This window comes from Gymnoscopelus braueri, assembly GCF_963280865.1.
Source record: "Gymnoscopelus braueri genome assembly, chromosome: 7".
Classification (NCBI taxonomy): domain Eukaryota; kingdom Metazoa; phylum Chordata; class Actinopteri; order Myctophiformes; family Myctophidae; genus Gymnoscopelus; species Gymnoscopelus braueri.
The window spans coordinates 15955821-15975550 of NC_137608.1; the positions used below are offsets into that span (position 1 = coordinate 15955821).

Consider the following 19730-nt stretch of genomic DNA (forward strand, 5'->3'; position numbering starts at 1 on the left):
GAAAAGTATTGCAGGGTACAGCAGATACAGGGATAACGATCACAAAAAGCACCATCAATAATGAACCAACGTTATACAGTAGTAGCCTATACAACTGTACAAAAGCCTGCACAGTGGCAGAAGAAGTACTTGAATAAAAGTATCAATCCCACAATGCAAATAACTTACAAGTAAAAGTGGTATTCAGAATTTACTTGAGTAAAAGTACGAGTATTGGCATCAAAATATACTTAAAGTACCAAAAGAAAAAGTACTTTTTATGCAGAATGTGCCATTTAGACCTCAGGCCGATTCTAAAAAGGTTTTCAGATAAAAAAAAAAAAATCAAAAACAAATGTTACACAAAGGGGTTCCCGGATTGAAAGGTATAACAACGAATGTTGGTGTTTCAGGTCTAAATGGGTTAAAGTTTTCAAAATGTATAAACATCTTTTGAAAATAGATCTACAAGCTCACAATGCGTCGCATCATCGCAACCTATTGTGAGCTTGTTGATTGGCTATTTTCAAATAGCCGAAATATATATATATATAGCTTTAGTGGTTAATGTATGATTAGTAATACAAATCTACAAAGTAACTAGTAACTTAAAGACGGGGTGCCGTGATTTTCAGTGATTTCCCCCCCCCCCCCTAAAACATAATCATCAGGTATTATGGTTATACTAGGAGGAAGATTTTTTTCAAAAAAGTGTACAGAAATTGTTAAAATTATGTTTTTATGTGGACACGCCTCCAGTTCATTGAGTACACCTGGTTCTCACCTTAGCACCTCCTCCACCACCTTAGCACCACCCACCTGTCCTAGTCCCTCCTCCTCCTCATGCCAACACCCATAGATATAGAAACCTAGATACCTCATTGGCCTCTGCAGTTCGTTGGAGCAACTTGTATCGCGGCCGCCATTTTTGCGTAGGCAAACGGACACTCAAAGTGACTACTGGCCAATCACAGCGCGTTGACTACAGGCCAATCACAGTGCGTCTTTTCTAAGACCTGTCAGAATCTAGTTGTCCCGCCCCCACCTGCCTCTGATTGGCCTACCGAACGCCCCCTTCTGTGACACACGCGGAAGCTTCAGGGAAGCTCTCCTACGCTAAAATGGCGCCCAAGATACACATGCCTCAGAGCCGAAGGAGGCGTCTACCTATATATGTCTATGCCAACACCTGTTGTGTTATGATAATGAGGGGGAGGGTATGTTTTTACTATGTCACTAAAGCGCTGTTTCTCTATTGGCACGTTTGACCCTCAAGGTTTCAGCCTTCAGGTAGAAACTCAAAATAGTCAGAAGACATAAAACACCATAAAAACACCACCAGGGGGCTTAATGAAGTTCTTTCAACCTCATAGACACATGAAAAACAGAAAAAGTGCAAAACCATGGCACCACCTCTAAGTTTTCAAATAATTGTAGTGGAGTAAAGTACAATATTTGTCTTTGAGATGTAGTGGAGTAGAAGTAAAAAATATTGAAAATTGTAAATACTCTACTAAAGTAAAAATGCTTCACAATTGTACTTAAGTACAGTACTTGAGTAAATGTACTTAGTTACTTTACACCACTGAGCCTGCACTATGCTTAACAAACACAACACAGGGCGGTGTGAACTCTGGTTCCTCTTAACACCTTAAGGAGCCAATAACACCGGACATCGATTGCAGGCTGAAAAACACTTTTTTTTTTGCAGTGTACAAAGCAGAGCAGCTTGCAGCACCTTCCGTCTTGATGTTGCCAGGCAACCAGCTATGCACCGGTCACTCACTTTCAGGCAGGGACGGCGCCAGGGGGGGGCTTGGGGGGGCACAAGCACCCCCTGGCGAAAGCCTAGCCCCCCCTAAGCACCCCCTGCCACAAACCCAATTTTTAAGAAAAAATATTTATGGAATTTTTTTTCTTTTCTTTTTTGAACCTGCACATTTTTGGACCCGAAACCGGGCTGAAACCGCAAAAAAAATCGCGCGAACGCTGCGTGCGCGCGCATGCGTCAAGCCCCCGCTGGAAAAAAGTCAGCCCCACATAGCCCCCCCTGCCAGAATTCTCTGGAGCCGTCACTGCTTTCAGGCCTCTGCCCCGATCACACAGGAGCTGTCTCTTTCTTATCTACTTTTTTTTTAGTAACAAAATCATACAGCTCCGGAGTAAGAACCAACAGTCAGTCACAAGCATCTTTTCCACCATGTTCAATGCCATTGAATGTTACAGAACAGAACAAGCCTCTCAACTCTTCCGATTGGACAGTGGGAAAACTGCAGCAATGATCTGGAGCTCTAATCTCTTTCTATTTTGACTCACAACGCAAAGCAGCAAGCAAAACGCTGCACTCAATGATAAAATTACAAAAATACACCCACAGAGACTGAAACAATGTCCTGTGTGATCGGCCCCTAAATGCTTCATCAGCGGCGTGTTCACCTGGACCCAATCCAGGTCCTTAGCGAAGCGGTTTCTTTTAACGAGTAGGAGCTTCTAGAAAGTCATGGATGTTCTTGTTGTAGATCTCACAGAAGGAAACCCACAGAGAACTGAGTATTTCTGTCCACGTCCACCACATACAGGCAAATAATAAACATGATCCAATGATGTTCAGCATGTTGAATTACCTACAGTATCTCAAGCAAGTTTCAAGTCTCTGCAAGTGCATTTTCATGGCATACTGAAATGAATAGAATCAGTGACTCCCTCAAAAATCCTAACAAAACCACAGTATGCTTTGGAAAATGGTCAGCAGTAATGTCAAGTTCTTGGGAAAGATGACAGCCAAGGTTTTGGGGTCAAACGATTTATTTCCTGCAAGTTACAGAATCTCACACAGAGAGAAACTGCAGACCGAATCATCATGACATCACTAGACCACAACCAAAAATGTATTTCCGGGTAAATGACGTGGGCAGCGTCGCATTGGAGCAGTATTATTCATTAACCTTAGTTCTGAAATGACAGGACACTTATGTTATTGCAATTAGAAATATATTATACATATCCACAGGTTGACAAGCTAGACATAGTTGATGTTCTGGACACTTTATTTTATATTGTGAAAACGTCCACAGACATTCTACTCGGAAATACCTGTTTGTTTACAAACATTCAAACATCCTCTATAGAGAAAAGAGGAAGTGCTGTGGGTTCGTAATTATCAGAAACTGAAAACAGGGGCTCTTTGGGGAGGGTTCAATTGTAGGTCAACACATTTAAGTTCCTTCCCTTGTAGTAGTAGGCTGACTTCCAAGTAAGAAGAACAGGTGAACTTAAGAAAGATCCAAGGCACAGTTTTAAAAAGCCTTTATTTTGTCATGGCTTTTAGCTTGGCAAAGTTAAAAAACGCACGTGTGATCAACGTATTTCGGCTCAAGGGCCTTCATCAGGGTCCAAAAGATCAAACATCCTGATCTGGTCTATCAGATCAGGACTACCAGATCAGGACATCCCGCCTGGACTACTGCAACTCCCTCCTTGCTGGTGCTCCGGCATCTGCCATCAGACCTCTGGAGCTGGTTCAGAAAGCTGCGGCTCGTCTGGTGTTCAACCGCCCCAAGTTCTCCCACACAACCATCCTTCTCCGTTCTCTACACTGGCTCCCCGTAGCAGCTCGCATCCAGTTCAAAACCCTGGTGCTAGCCTATAGGGCAGTGAAAGGAACAGCTCCTTCTTACCTCCGGGCTATGGTCGATGCCTACACCCCTGCCCGACCACTTCGGTCTGCCACCTCGGGGCGACTGATTGCCTCGTCACTCAAGGGTCCTTCTGGCCGATCCACACGGTCACGACTCTTTTCTGTTCTGGCCCCACAGTGGTGGAATGAACTTCCCACTGATGTTAGGACAGCAGAGTCACTGCCCATATTTCGCCGCAGGCTGAAAACCCACCTCTTCAGGAAACACTACCCTTCCTCTCTGCCTGACCTACTTGTTGTTAACTAGTTATACGAACGCTTGTTTTCTATTGTTGTATTGTTTATTGGATCTTGTTTAGTCGATACACTTATTTGTTTTAGCTCATGCTCATTTGATTTAGCTATTTTGTCTCATCTGTTTAAGGAATTAGGTAGCTGATATATTGCACTTTTACCTTAGCGCTAGGTATACTCTTGGTTGCTTGTTTTTGCAGAAAATGCACTAAAGACTTCTGGTGATTAGTAGTTTTCGTTCCCTACCTATGTTGAATACACCTATTGTCGCTTTGGATAAAAGCGTCTGCTAAATGACTGTAATGTAATGTAATGTAATAACGAACTCCCCATTGCAGCTAGAACTGCAGACTCACTCCCAAGCTTCCACCGTAATCTGAAGACTCACCTCTTCAGACTACACCAAGGCTAGCACTTGCCCTAGCCTTGATGACCTTGCAGGCTTATGCAACGGCTAAAATGGAATCCCACCACACAAGTATACTGAGTTGCAGTCAATGGGCTAAATATGTCAGACCACTGGTATGGTCCTTGTCACGGGGCAACCCGTGCCATTAATGTGGAAAATTGCATGCACACACACTGCACAGCTGCTTCCTGATGCATTTACCATCAAGCCGGTTGGGAAGGGTGTTTAAGTAGTGTGGTGTTGCATGTTTCCTTATATGTATATATCTGAAAACATTCAAACACTCAGTGGCTGAAAGGGTTTTTAAATGTTTATTGATTTACATGCATGGGGAAGCTAAATTGTTTGTGTGGTCACCTGTCTCTCCTCTGCAGTGCTGGTAATCCTGTTCATTGGAATGGGCCAAGCACTGTTGAGGAGGAGGTTTGTGTGTTTATGTTGGTATTATGTTTTTGGCTTTAGTTAACAATCTGTGTATGAATTGGCGCCTGGGGAACATTGTAATAAACATGTTCAACTTACTTCATTATGACGTAATTGTGTAAAATATCTCATGGGCCTTAGTAAGCCTTGTTTGAGTTTATAGAGTTACCAATTAGTAATCATGTGATGGTTTGCCTCACCTGATTAAAATGCGTGCTACAGGTAAGGGCACAAGTCAGTTTGGTTTGAGGCTAGCCGTGTAGAACATCCTGGGGAGAGCTACCAGGGCCTTTGTATAAGGTTTTCCTTGCTATAGTTTCTTAAGTTCCTGGTTTGTTTAATTTCTTTAGCTGTCAAGTGTTTATTTGGAGCTTGTTTTGGTCAGTATTTCATTTTGAGCTATTTTTGCCCCGGCCTGCACTGTGAATTACCCTGCACTTTGGAGAGGTAAATAAAATGCAAAAACCTCCATTGGTGGACTCGCCGTTCGAGCCTTTTCACAGTCCTTTTGAAGAAGTTGTTTCATAACCTACTACAGTACAATCTTTTAAACGTTGCAAATTTACTGTGTGCTGCTGTTTGGTGTCTTTGGAACAGGTTGAAGCAGGTTTAACCGGATATGTGCGACATATGTACTTCCCGTTTCTTGACTCAGTTCAAAGGGCTTTTTCTATGTTTCTTAATGAGATGCATCAGATGTGAATGACGCAACTTGAAGTTCTCATTACTGGGAAGCAGCTGCTTTTCTTTATACTGAAACAATTGAGTCATGCAGTACGTGTCAAAGTGTATGCACCACTGAGGGAAACGAATGCGTTTTGATCAAGACCTTAAAGGTATCATGACATTCATTTTCACTTTTTTTATTTTCAATGTTTTATTTGGGGTTTTATGACCTCAATTACACCCAAAAAACCTGAACTTAAAACATTCAGTGGATTTTCTGTGGTCTGGGGTTTTCTGAATAATTAGGCTGAAAAGTAATCTGAGCTTGGCCCTTCGACAGTGAGGTCACTGTCGAATAATCCCGCCCACTCTCCTCCTCGCCCCTCCCCTATCCTTTCCTTTGGGGGGGGCGGAGCAGAGGCGATGATTGACAGGCAAAATCCCTCACCAGCGACACCCGCAGGCAAAGATTTCTTTTTTCATTGCAGTTGAAAAGGCTTTAGAAATGTGAGAGAAAAACACCTGCCATTGATCACTGGAATGGAATTTTCACTTAAAACTTTTTGTACACTTTTGAAGGACCAGGACAAAGACTTTGAATGTGGTGTAAAAGTGAATGTCATTAAACCTTTAACCAATTAAAACCGGATCTGTGTCGTTTTAGATTTTAGCTGTGTGTGTGTCACGATTTTTCAAAAATAGCAGATATACAAGCTCATAGCGCATCACTTCGTGCTGTGCTATGAGCTTGTAGATCTGCAATATTTGAAAAATCGTGATGTTTTTTTGCAAATCTTTTTATATATATATATATATATATATATATATATATATATATATATATATATATATATATATATATATTATACTATTTTTCAACTCAACTCTTTGCTTCTCGGGGTCTTAATGGTTTAATGAGATGCATCAGATGTGAATGACACAAATTGAAGTTCTCATTACCAGGAAGCTGTTTTCTTTATACTGAAACAATTGAGTCATATATACAGTACATGTGAAAGTGTATGCACCGTTGAGGGAAACAAATGCCCCTCAAATAACCCTGATGAGTACAGTGGGCAAGAAAACATTCATGGAATCTCTGCTATTATCTGCATGCCAGCCTTGTCAACCAGACTCACTGTTAAAACCAGTGGAGTGTGCTACGTGCAACTTGACACGGCACTGCCCTTTCATTTAACCATCTGACAAACCAGATTAGGCATACCAGAGTGCTGAGATAACACATGAGATTATTTGCCTCTCCATTGCAATATAATAAAACATGAATAATGTTTTGATTGTTTCACATTATGTTAAAGCCAATACTTTTCATTGTCTAATCACAGCTTCAGCCGGATATTGTACATAAACACAATTTTGTCTTAGTTTCTTTCCAAAGTCATTACATTACTAAGTTTACCTGAATAACTGAGTACGTTTTGGCTAAACAAAACAAAATGTCATACATCTTGCATGGATGTTTAAGTTGGGTTTGGAAATCAATCTTTTTTACAGGGTGTGACTTTTGAAATCTAAATGTTATTTAGTGTATTGGATTACATTTAAGCATGTTGGAATTCCTGTTTAATAGCAATAGAATCATCTGAAACAATGCCTTCTCTGAAGGATAATTGTAGTAATCTCCTTGTTATGTAAGGTTTTTATACTGGGGGTATTTATTCAGTGCTTGTTGTATTTTCCTTAACACAAATTGCCCCTAACACAAATTGCCAAGCCATCGGAACTAATTAAGGATTGAGAGACAGTGGCTTTGTGCAGCAAAATGAAGCCGACTTTCAGCACATTGTCATCTTTGTGAACTGCAGTGTAAATATACAACACACTAACTACATTAACCACATGAACCCTGACGTCCCTACCCTATTCTGGGCATGTTATAATAGGCAAACATTCAGCAGACAAATAGCAGATCTACAAGCTCAGAACGCGCCACCACATGTCGTGACCTTGTAGATCAGCTGGTTTTGGCAAATAGATGTGGTGTAGAGGGAAGAAAGGAGGGGGCCAAGTATAGACCCTTGAGGCACCCCGGTCAATGAAGTATATAGGGTCGAAGCGGTTAACATGGAGATTGCAGCTAATTTACTGTTCTGTGTTACCAATTTGACTGAAGTAGTCAGACGTGGGACTATCATTAGGGTTTTTAGCTGAGCTGCGAAAAGATTGTAACGAGGCTGTCCTTGAAACGTCGTATTAGATCACTCAGTATCTGACAATTTAATGGTCAAGAAGGTACATTATGAACCTAGCCCTATGTACTTACTTGTGTCATAAATAGATCTACGAGCTCACAGTGCAACCTGTTGTGAGCTTGTAGTTTGTGAGATTTTATTCATGCTGCTCCTTCAGCTTGGAACACAGTGCAAATTGATTTAAATCTAGGAGCACTAGAATCATTAGATGTTTTTAAAATAATGTTGAAGGATGAATGGGAGGCAGACGGTGACAAATCAGGCTGTTATTTTCGAGTTAATCTATTAGGTTTTGTTTTAGCTACTTTTATTGATCAACATCGATCATAATTAATGTGCTGCTGCCTTTAAAAATGATGCCAAAGTTTGGCAATGTTGCTCAACTATGCACACCTCTATGTTGCCCTTGTGTGTTAAAAGACTCACCTCTCAGACCCTTAGCCCGTAGCACTTGCCCTAGCCTCGATGACCTTGCAGGCTTATGCAAAGGCTAAAATGTCATTTAGATAGCATGTTATGTAGACCGGTGCCCGGTCATTGTTGACCTGGCATCCTATGGTGTGTGTAGTTTCAATGTACAGATTATTGACTTTTTTGGGGGATATTCTACTGTTAGACTGATGATGGGTTCTTGGTTTACTTATGATCCTAGATTACTATTTCTATGCGTCTGATGTATTACCTTGTGTTGTCCTTGCTTACTGTAAATCGCCCTGGATTAAGAGCATCTGCCAAATGCCTAAATTGTAAGTGAATCGATTCACCTAAATCACCTAAATCATCCCTGGACTGAATCCCTGAGCTGAACAAATTCATATCACTATAAACAAACATCTGTCTGACCTTCAGCGTGTAATGGATTGCTTTCTCTATTATGTCCACACACCACTGTCATGGCTGGCTCTTGCCACGACAAATAATAGGGGAGGGAGACCAACGGAAAGTATAACCAAGATATTTATTAACTAAGAAACTAACCAACAACTGAGGAATAACTGAACATACAGGGAAATCATAGCAATAAAGGAATGAGGTGTGGAGTCAGTAAATCAGTAGTGTAAGTGTGGATGAGTGAAACATGGTGTAGTGCAGGGTGTGTGTATGGATGAAAAGAATAATCAACTAGAACAGAACAACAGCATGGGGCGCAACTGAAGAGGACGGCAGTCCTCTCTCCTCTGGATCTCAAACTGAACTGCTCATGGGCTGGCTTTTATAGCCTCCTGGAGGCACCGGGCCCAGGTGCTCTCCAATGAGCCATTAGTACATTGACTGCCACACCCTGTTCACCTAGAAGGACAGCATTAGTAGAGCACACTCCCATACTCCATATAAGGGAGTGGGGCATCACACCACCCATCATCACCTTAATTACTGAGGGGAAATCTTCAGGCTATTTCTATATTTGAACCTTACCTTGCATGTTTAGATTGAGATGCTTATGTCACACAGCAGCACTGAGCTCAGCACTGTTACCTAGGCTGAGCGCTAAAGAGGGTCTGGCGGAATCAGAATCAGCTTTATTGTCACATCACAGGTTTACAGAAGTAAAAAAGTGGGTGAAGGGTCAAGGGGGGAAGAAGAGCAGTGCCACACTCTCCTCCTTGACATGCAGAATATTTGGATCATCATGAACCATCATGACTGGGACCAGGTGTCCATTAACAGCCAAGAATAGTGCACGTGGTTGACAGGAATAGATTCCCACAATGTAGCAGGGGTTTGAATTACTGATACATCACCTCATCCCTACGATCAATGCAATGCACTTCTGGAGTCTTGTGAATCCATAAATGTACATCTTTCTGGTTGATGCCGTTTTGGGTGTGAAAACAAATAATGTCACGTGCCGAATCAGGTGCAATAGAGAAAGCTCAAACAAACTGTTTAACCCATTGAGACCTGATTCTACAAAATGTCAGTTTTCTGAAAAACAGTGGTTATCAAACTTTTTCATGTCAAGGACCCCCAAAATTATATGTTTTTGGCCGCCGACCCCCATCTCAAAATATTTTGTTCCAGGGACCCACAGAAGCAAAGATTTGAGTTAAAAATGTTCTCTTTAAAAATATATATATATTCAAAGATTTGCACACATTTTCACGATTTTTCAAAAAATAGCAGATCTAAATGCTTAGCGAGTCACTTTGTGCCGCGCTATGAGCTTGTATATCTGCTATTTTTGAATAGCCAAAGTATAAAATAATGGGTGAAGTGGTTAAAATTATTCTGATGCAATATTGTCTAAGATGACATAAATGCTTTCCCGGGTTAAGTGTGACAAAGTGAAACTTGATACCATTCCCCCAAACATAATAAAACTAAAGCTTTGCTGATTGGCCAGAAGAGAGCCAGTGTTATCAGGTGGTTTGCTGAGCTCATGGTATAAATAGGATGGTTTACCAGACAACTTCAGAAACCAACTTCCTACTTCTGGTCGGATAACTTGTTGAATGTAAGTAACACAAAATGGGCTGTATTTTTCTAAATAACCCACCCCCTTGCCCTGATAGTATGTATACATTTGTGAATGTATATGTTTATAGTTTATAGATTGTATTTATGAAGCAATCACTTCATATACTTAAAAAAAAGTGTGTTATTGAAATATATATTTATATAAATAATAAATATAAATGTAACCAAATAATTGGAAGAGAGGAAAATAAATTTTTTAAAAAAAGATTTTGTGATGTTATGTAATATGGTAGTTACCATTATATAATAATTGTAATAAACCTTGTTATATAATTTAATTGTGAAAATAAGTACTTAATTTTAATAGTGATGGTAAACATGCTACTAGTGATATGGCATATTGTTATAATATAAATAGTATAAGGTATATATACTAATTGTTTCTTCTGTAAAATTGATGTAAAGCTAAAATTTGGTTTCCTTTGTTCTGAAGAGTAATATTTGACCACCTACATAATGACTGTTTGAAGTTATATTGTAGCCTTGGAAGAAGTTGCATGCTGTTATAATGGTTATGTAGTGAAGTGCGTCTGAAAATGTCTGTTTATTTTGTGCAGACAATAACCTGGCTGACAGTGAGAGGTGCGTCTGTCACTCAACACCCGTCACAAGCCCCATACAAGCATGGACAGGACAAGCACAACGACGAGTGCAACGTAAGTGCATAACAGAAGGATTTCATGAGTCTGCTGGTGTGAGAAAGATTTTCTGGCATAGAATTGATGTGAATCAATTCACCTAAATCATCCCTAAGAGCTGAACAAATTCTTATCACCAAACAAACATCTGTTTGACCTTCAGCTTGTAATAGATTGCTTTCTTAACTATGTCCACACACCACCCATCATCACCTTAATTACTGAGGGAAATCTTCAGGCTATTTCTATAGTTGAACCTTACAGTACAGTCTTAAATGTTTAATTAAAATCGACCTTTTGGAGCCGTTGTAGCTGTGGGAGAATGCCCTTCAGTTGTTGACCACCTCACTTGTCTATTCACAGGCTCCTAGATAATATGTTTGGATTTGGCTCGATGGCACATTCTGCAGGGCTTGTGGAGCTTGCTGTGACACTGTGCTTGAACCAGCGCAAGGAATTGTGTCCTCATGTGTGGGTGCCTATCCTTAAGCCCCAGCGACCGTGCCTCCGGGCTCCAGTTTCAGAACCGCTCTCATCTGACCTGTTAAGCCATGCGTTTTTGACTTCGCCCATGTCTTATATCCTGGATGATATGGACGACGATGAAATGCTGATGCCCATCATCAAGAACAAACGTGTGGTCTTTGCCGACTCCAAAGGATTTTCCCTCACCGCTGTTCGGGTGTTTTCTGAGGCAGAAGATCATGGTGGCTTGGAGCACCCACTGCCATCCCTCCAGGATGATTTGGGAACCATGACAGATGTTAGTTACAGCTGCACTGTCGCCACCTGTTGCCCGGGGACTCAGCTTATACTGGGCTTCCCGCAGCCCTCTGCCGACTTTCAGGCCTTTCGCGCCAGGCTGGCCGAGAGCATGGTGATCCTGGAGAACTGCAGCGTGAGCGACCTGAGCCTCCAAGGTACCTGCCGAGTGAAGAATGTCAGCTTCAAGAAAGATGTGTGTGCACGCGTCACCTTCAACTCCTGGCACAACTACAAAGATGTGCCCTGTGCGTACTTGGAGAAGCGCTACGGCGGACCACAGACGGACATCTTTGAATTTGATATTCCCATTCCAAAAGTTGTCGATGCCAAGAAGAAGATCGAGTTCTGTTTGAGGTACTTGCCTGGCGGACACACCACACCTTTTTGGGACAATAACGGTGGACAGAATTACAGCATTCTCGTGGCTGTAAATTCCAGTCTCTGCCACAGCTTTGACAAGAGTCAAAGAGAGAGTGCATAACTACCCCAACATGTATACACACACACACACACACACACACACACACACACACACACACACACACACACACACACACACACACACACACACACACACACACACACACACACACACACACACACACACACACACACACACACACACACACACACACACACACTCACACACCCTAATGCTGTTCTTATTGCATCAGTTTTCCTTTAGCAGAGCTATTGAATGATGAAAAATGAAAATGAATTTTATTTTCCGTTGAACTGAACGTTAGAATAATTCCTCCCTGTAGCTATTCTGTGCACTTTCATACTTTCATCCTAAATGTTTAGACATTATAGGACAGTTTCATTAAAAAAAAGTAAATCATGAGTTGGATTTGCTTTGTGTTTTTTATTTATTTTTTGTACACACACATTTTCTGTGAAGTTTAATATTAAAAAATATCTTCCACAGTAAATGCAATTTGTTTATTCTTTATTGAATTTTTTAAAATCAAATGTTCATAAACTATTGTCAATCAAACTTCACTGCTAAGCTTACATATGCAGGCTATGACCTACCTGGCCACTGATCAGTTCATGTATTTTGGCATGTGCATGTGGTAGACGGGGATCCCTTTCATTTCAGGCATCGTTTACATCTTGGCATACAAGTGTAGGTCAGAAATTATGACACAGGCGAAATCACAGACCCCACGGGAGGCGAGAGAAACCTATCTTTGCTCAGCACTGCTGTTTATAGAACTGACTCCGATCAGAGTGTGCCTGCGATGACCTATGACATTCTCTTTTTCTTATATCTTAAAGAGCCCGCTGCACAAGACATTGATTTAAAGGCTGACTCATAATTTGTTGTGTGACAGAGTTACGCTCCCAAAGAAGCCGATCTGCAAGCTCACAACACGTTGCAGATTGTAGATGACTGTTGTTGACTATTTTTGCCATGTGACTCTGTGCCACATGACAAAGCATATTTCCACCTCTGTTTTTGGGGATCACGACGCAACAGCTGATTTGAGGAAACTACTTTCACAAGGTTGACTTCCCTATATTATGAAGTAATGTTATATTTCACTAGTTGGTCACACCTTTGTGACCTAATCTTACATCAGTTCCGATTTGGTTACAGTGATGTTGATATGGTGGCACTGAATAATAGTCACAAACAAAATAATCTGTAGAGGCTATTTGCCACTTAGTGCTGCTATCTAGAAACTCAAATTAAATGTATAAATATACCTTACCGGAGATATGACGTACTTTGTGCTGTAGGCTATAATGTTAAGACTATTTGAGTAGGTGATTATTTTAACTTTTGTTGATTCCAGCCTCTATAACAGTAAGAATGTTATACAGTAAAAACTGTATAAGTAAGAATAAATACAGTAGAAACAAGTAACCAATTTTGAGTCAAACTAAATAATATCATAAAAACAAAACATAAATATTATGAAAAAAAATGCAAAAAGATATACAGTATAAAAAGGACATTAAGTACACTGTAAAATCCTGAGTGACACTCAGAATTTTACGGCGCACAAACTTAATCAATGAAGAGGTCAGATTGTTCTCATATCAACTAAATCCCCAAAAATAGTCTAGAGACAAAAGTCTCATTCTAGGTGCGATCAAGGCGATAAATGGACTTTAGTAACACACCTCTAACACTATCTATGCTAGTTAAGGGAGGGGGAGGATAGGGAAAGCAGCATGCATGCACCCATCTTACGACGGCGTTGTGCGTCACAAATAGCAGATCTACAAGCGTGTCGTGAACTTGTAGATCTGCAATTTTCAGTGCGTGAAGCCATCATTCGAAGATGTATAGATTAAGCAATAGGCTGTCCCAGTAACACAGGATGAGTTCGGTCATTTAACCAGATTTCTCAGAGTCAGTTCCCCTCAGCGGCCCACGCTGATGTTGCACACCTTGCAGCTGGGGTCCTTCTTGGCGTTGGCCGTGGTCAGACTCATCAGCTGGTGGTGCCCGCTGATCTGCTCCACGTTGCCGTGGTCCAAGTGGATCGGCTCGGTGAAAAGCACCTCCAGGATGACGTCGCTGGCGTGGCAGAACAGGGCCTCCTCCCCGGGTCTCTCGGGGGCAATGTACGTGAGGAACGGATTGGAGGCGATGTCCAGCATCGGGAGTCGGCTGCGACAGAAGCTGTCGCCCTCCGATCCGGCGGGGGCCAGCACCAGGACCACGTAGTGGTAGGCGGTGTACATGCAGTAGAAGTCTGCGAAATACAGACAGGTGTCGGGGTTCAGCAGGTGTCCGGCGGGGATCTGGAAGCGCAGGGGCCCGTAGGGGGAGTCTTTGGGTGGAAGGCCCGTGTCGAACTCTGTGTTGCAGCTGAGGAAAACGCCGCTCAGTTTGCCGTTAATCGGGGAACCGTGGCTCCCGCTGTTGTCTTTTAGGGCCGGACGCATGAGTCCTCCGCACTCCTCCGTTCTAATCGAAAGAGACATGGAGGGAAAGGGGGGATTATTGACCATACTCATATTCTGGCCATTTTGTGCGGCCATTGGGGGGTGGTAGAGAAACCCCAAGGTGAATGCCTTATGAATGGAGAAATGCAAAATGGCCGCGCCATGTGAATATTGTCGTTTGGTGCTTCGTTTGCAGTGGTGGAAAGTAACTAGGTACATTTACTCAAGTACTGACCTGACATGTTGAAAGTAGTCTGGGTGCTGGTTGCGATAGAACACAGACAATTTCAACAGCCTTCCTGCATGGTCTTTGGCCTTGTCGAGAAGTTGCTGGAGGTGATCCATGGCGTAATCTGAGACATTTAAAAAAAAAAGCTCTGTGTATTATAATTGGCTGCAGGTGCTGGTGAACACAGCACAGACATTTTGGCGACAATCATGGACAGAATTACAGTTTCCACCTTTCTGAAACTTCACAACCTCTGCAGTGGGACCGCTCTGTTTTTACACTATCAGGGTTAAATTGACATTCAGGACGTTGCATTGTTTAAATGTGCAGATAATTATGGAAAGTGACATTTATACTTTGGTTCACTTGAAACTGACCTTTTAAAAACATGATTCTGCTTGGTGTTCAGCTCATTATTATACAACAAAGGAATACAGAGGACTCCAAAGGACTCGGGTTAGACTCAGGGATAATGTTCATCCACACCAAGCACTATAACTATAACTATAAATATATTGTTCACCACTGTTGTCATTTTAGTTGTGGTGTGGACTCTGCCACCCTCTTGAGTTAGAATGACTTTTAAAACAATATACACACAGTATTTATAGTTCTAGTGCTCGGTATATGGATGACCCATAAGACTGCAATGTCTACTTTTCGCTTTTCAATGCTAACAAATGTAAAGTGCTGAAATGGCTTTGTTTCTGACTGCTGCTGTGCAGAGAAGAGCTTCCCTTTGTTCCTCAACACATCCTGGCTGTATCACTTTACTGTCATAGTCTCTAATGCATAAATTATTAATGTTACATAAGCTGTAGCATATCGTCTCTGTCGGGTGGAAACCTCATATGTCCAAAACAGCTGTACTTTTCAGGATTAAAATAAAAAAAATTGCGTTAACCCATTCAATCCAGGAACGCATCGTGTCATTTTAGATGGCTTGGGCTATTCAAAAATAGCAGATATACAAGCTCATAGCACGGCACCGAGTGCCGCGCTATGAGCTTGTAGATCTGCTATGTTTTTTTAATTCGTGCAAATCTTTGAACATATATTTTTTAAAGCGAACATTTGTAAAATATGTTGTTCCAGGGAAGCAAATATTTGTGTTGAAAATGTTACTAATATATGTATTCAAAGATTTGCACAAATGTTCATGATTTTACAAAAAATAGCAGATCTACAAGCTCATAGCGCGGCACTCTGTACCACGCTAGCTTGTGTATCTGTTATTTTTGAATAGCCAAAAGTATAAAATAATGGTTATAGCTCAAATCTAAAATGACACAGATGCGTTCCCGGATTGAATGGGTGATGTTTAATTTACGAGAAACAAAAAAAGATGGAATATGGAGAATTGGAGATAGGATGTTTCTACTCTGACCCGACAGACAGCAACATTATGTATGTATGTCATACCCCCTGTGCAGAACTCCACCACCTGACTCCATTCTGACACCAGGTAGTCCGCGTCTGGCTGGCGAACGGCGGTCTGGACGGCGACGCAGTACTCTGTCCGTGGGCTGAGGAACCAGTGTCCCCTCACCGCCATGGGGAGAGGCACGGCCTTGGCCACTAGTTTGGTTGGCACGTCCTGTACGGAACAGAGCACATGGGTGGTAGGGTGTTAGTTCATCACACCACCAGACGACGTCATACATATTCAATCTTATATTCATATCGTTGCTGTCGGGCAGAAACCCCCGTATTTAAACTTTTTGAGTTTTTTCTTAAATTAACGCCCTACTTGATCATGATACAGCGTCACACAAAAGCATCAAAAGTAGCAGATCCGCAAGGTCGAAACGCGGCACAAAGCGACGCGTTTTGAGCTTGTAGATCTGCTACTTTTGCATTTGCTTTTGAATCCTGAAAAGTAACAGTTTTGGACATATGAGGTTTCCACCCAACAGAGACGTTATGATATCCATATAATTGGTCCTCACTAATGCTCATAGACGGCACCATTTCCGTATACGCGCTCTGTGTGTCCGAGGTGGGCTGTGGACAGTTTAGAACCCTGCCTACCAATGACATGATTGGCGGGGATTCCAAGCTAAAGTAAATTATAACTTTTCTCTTCCTCAAATGTTGACATGCTGAAATAGAAATCATTGTTCTTGCATCAATAAGAAAAGTAGGGCGCTCGGGCGGTGCAGTGCTAAATAGCTGCCCGCCACCATGGAGGTCGTGGGTTCAAATTCACTGCAGTGTATCCGGCTTTCTCGAGCGTCCACACACACAAACAAAATTGGCCCGTGTTCGGGGGAGGGAAGCCGGGCAGGGAGAGTGATAATTGGTACAGCACATGATCCTACGGGCTCGGGCTGGGTGGCACCTGTCAGCAGGGAGTGTTGAACGAAGGCTCTACGTCCTCACTGGCAGGTCAGTCAGTAGGATAAGGATACAACAGCAGTGACAACACAGAAATGTGTGTGGGGAGGAATCAATTGGGGTAACTAAATTGAAGGAACAAATTGATTAAAAAGCAAAAAAAAAAGTTTGAAATCTTGTTTGAAATGACCACTTGGAGATCATCTGTAGGCACATTTTAATTTTTTCAAACCATCCACAGTCTACCTCTGAGACATGTAAACAGAAAAGGCACTATCCCATAGTGAGCATCAATGAGGACCCATTTATAAAGATGTTGAAAAAATGTTCTTTAAAAGATGATAATACAATGCTATACTGTATGTTGAACGAAATGTGTTCATAATAAAAGAAAATGTAAATCATGTTCTTCTATTGTTATTCAAATCAAGCTAGCAAACTGTTAAATGCAATTCATCGTTTTACTCCATAAACCACAGGCGGCGGTCCGTTTGAAGCCCACAGCACTTCAAATCAGCGGCATTATATTGACCATGGCTTCTCAGAGGCACAGCTAATTACAGCAAGCTCAGAGGGGTACACATATCCATGGCAACACGGATGATGTTTTGTATTCGTCACTTTTTATTTCAAGTCCTTCAATCATGGTTATTGTGGTCCTACCCCTGCCGCAGCTTCGAGAGATGAAGCATATGACAGGCAAGAGCAAGCCATAATTGACATCAACTAAAGAGATAAAAAGGAAAGGAGGAGAAAAAAAATAGTTCAAGATATGGGGAGTTTTAGTTGCTGACAAAAATAAATCATGAATTACTCTAGATGAAAGGATCTGGGTATAGCATGAAAGATGACTCCCCTTGAGATGAGACAATACTGAGTGCAGCCAATTAAAAAGAAAACATTAGTTCTGATCAGAGATGGCTAAATCTCTTTGCGGAACAAAGAAGTTTAATAAGGGGGATTAAATCTCTGTGCTGTAAAGACAATTACTCATCTTTTTGTGTGCGTGCCGTGAACAAAACTTTGAGTGTTAATTGTTTATTTTGTGATCCCAACTAATTACATTCACTAATTGGTTATGTTATACAACAGTGATTAATGTATCATCAGAGGAAGCCCATCATAACCCCCCCCCCCCCACACACACACACACACACACACACACACACACACACACACACACACACACACACACACACACTATTATTAACTCAAATGTATTATCAAATGTATCACTAATTTCACTGTTATGCTTGATGTGTATCAACGTCATAGAATAATGAGCAGGTATTGACAGATGCTGCTGCTGGATGAAAAGCAAATGCAAAACAAAAGTTGAATTAACACCAGACCAATAACAACTGCAGCTATATTCTGCATTAAAATCTTGTTTTTCTATAGGTTTCTTCTGGCCCTTCATGTTGAAAACAATGTGCATGTGTGAGTCATGTGGCCTGAAGCAGTTGACTGTGCACATTTTCCATTTTGCCTGTATTGGACCGACGTGACTGTCATGGCATCAACACTACCCCCAGATTACATCATTCTGCAGAGCCATGTCAGATACACTCATCTCAAGGTACAGTAGGTGCTGTAGGCTTTTTTAGCTGTTAACCCATGCTATAGACTGCTAGATAACACCATGCAAGGTCTCCTTTGAACCACCCTCTCATGTCTAAAGGGCAGCTAAGGAGAAGATGCCAGTGTGTGTATCATATTATACACATCATGGAAAACAAGACATGGATATATGGACTTGAACATATAGACACTTTAACCCTGGCATACCCTGGCTGTGGACAGAAACTACCAGAGACATCATCTTGTAGATGGCTAATTGTATTAGCTTGTAGATGGCTAATTTCAGTGAAGAGATTTGGTGTAGGGGGAAAAAAGGAGACGACCAATATACTGTAGACTGTAGATCCCTGGGGTAACCCCGTCAACGAAGTATAAAGGGCCAAGTGTTTAAATGGTTAAACAGCAGTAAGCTAGTTAATGAGAAGACAGACAGGTGACAGGACTGAGCGATTATTCTATCGATTACTTTTTCAATTAACTGAATAATCGAGAAGCACGTTTTTTTTTAATATAAAAAACCCAGATTAACCACTTAAGCCTTTTTGCCAATAATGATAAAGATCGATAACTAATTATTTTTTATAATAGATTAAATGGATAAGTTGGATGAACTGTTGCACCCCTACTGCAGGTACATGCAGGGGTGTAGTGTGGAGCAGTTCCAGTCCGTCCCACCCTGTGTTTGAAGCGGACGTCTGAGCTCTCCTTCCGGCTCAGGTCTATGAAGAAGTGTGTGGCCCTGGCGGTGTCCTCTGGGGTCATGTCCCACATGATGCGGAAGGAATCACAGGTCACCTCACATATCTGGATGTTATGGGGGGTGGTGAGCGGTGTGTCCACCTCTGCCATGTTGGCTGTCAAAGTAAGGAGGAAAAAGAGATATATCAGACCATCATCAGGCCAGATGTAATGTAACCACCTGGAACCATTCCACCCATGCCACGGAGAATAGCCCCGCATCTGTTAAAGAGACAAAATTGTGTCAGACAAATATTCAAAGTGAGCAACAACGGGGGAAATTGTCAAACAATTCAGAAGTGCTACTGCCACGGTTGAGTGCACCGCAGACAGAATTCAATTAACCTTTAATCGTCAACGGTCCATGCAGTGTGTGGCCACGTCGTCTCGAGTTTTATTTTTTATTTGCTGCCCCCCACCACCACCACCACCCCCAACA

The 19730-nt window shown here is 41.8% G+C and overlaps 2 protein-coding genes across 2 annotated transcripts; one reads left to right on the top strand and one right to left on the bottom strand.

Annotated features, from left to right (window-relative positions):
* The first annotated feature begins 10028 nt into the window (after positions 1–10028).
* On the top strand, positions 10029–12126 carry ppp1r3c2b (protein phosphatase 1 regulatory subunit 3C2, duplicate b). The gene is made up of 3 exons (XM_080432064.1): positions 10029–10076; positions 10657–10755; positions 11101–12126. Exons 2-3 carry the CDS (start codon positions 10724–10726, stop codon positions 11981–11983), a joined length of 915 nt encoding a protein of 304 aa, XP_080288190.1. The 5' UTR covers positions 10029–10076; positions 10657–10723; the 3' UTR covers positions 11984–12126.
* Positions 12127–13878: 1752 nt separating this feature from the next.
* Positions 13879–19402, bottom strand: phyhip (phytanoyl-CoA 2-hydroxylase interacting protein; the record flags this gene model as incomplete). The annotated part of the gene is made up of 4 exons (XM_080432063.1): positions 13879–14421; positions 14638–14759; positions 16058–16232; positions 19229–19402. 4 exons carry the CDS (start codon positions 19400–19402, stop codon positions 13879–13881), a joined length of 1014 nt encoding a protein of 337 aa, XP_080288189.1.
* Positions 19403–19730: the final 328 nt, after the last annotated feature.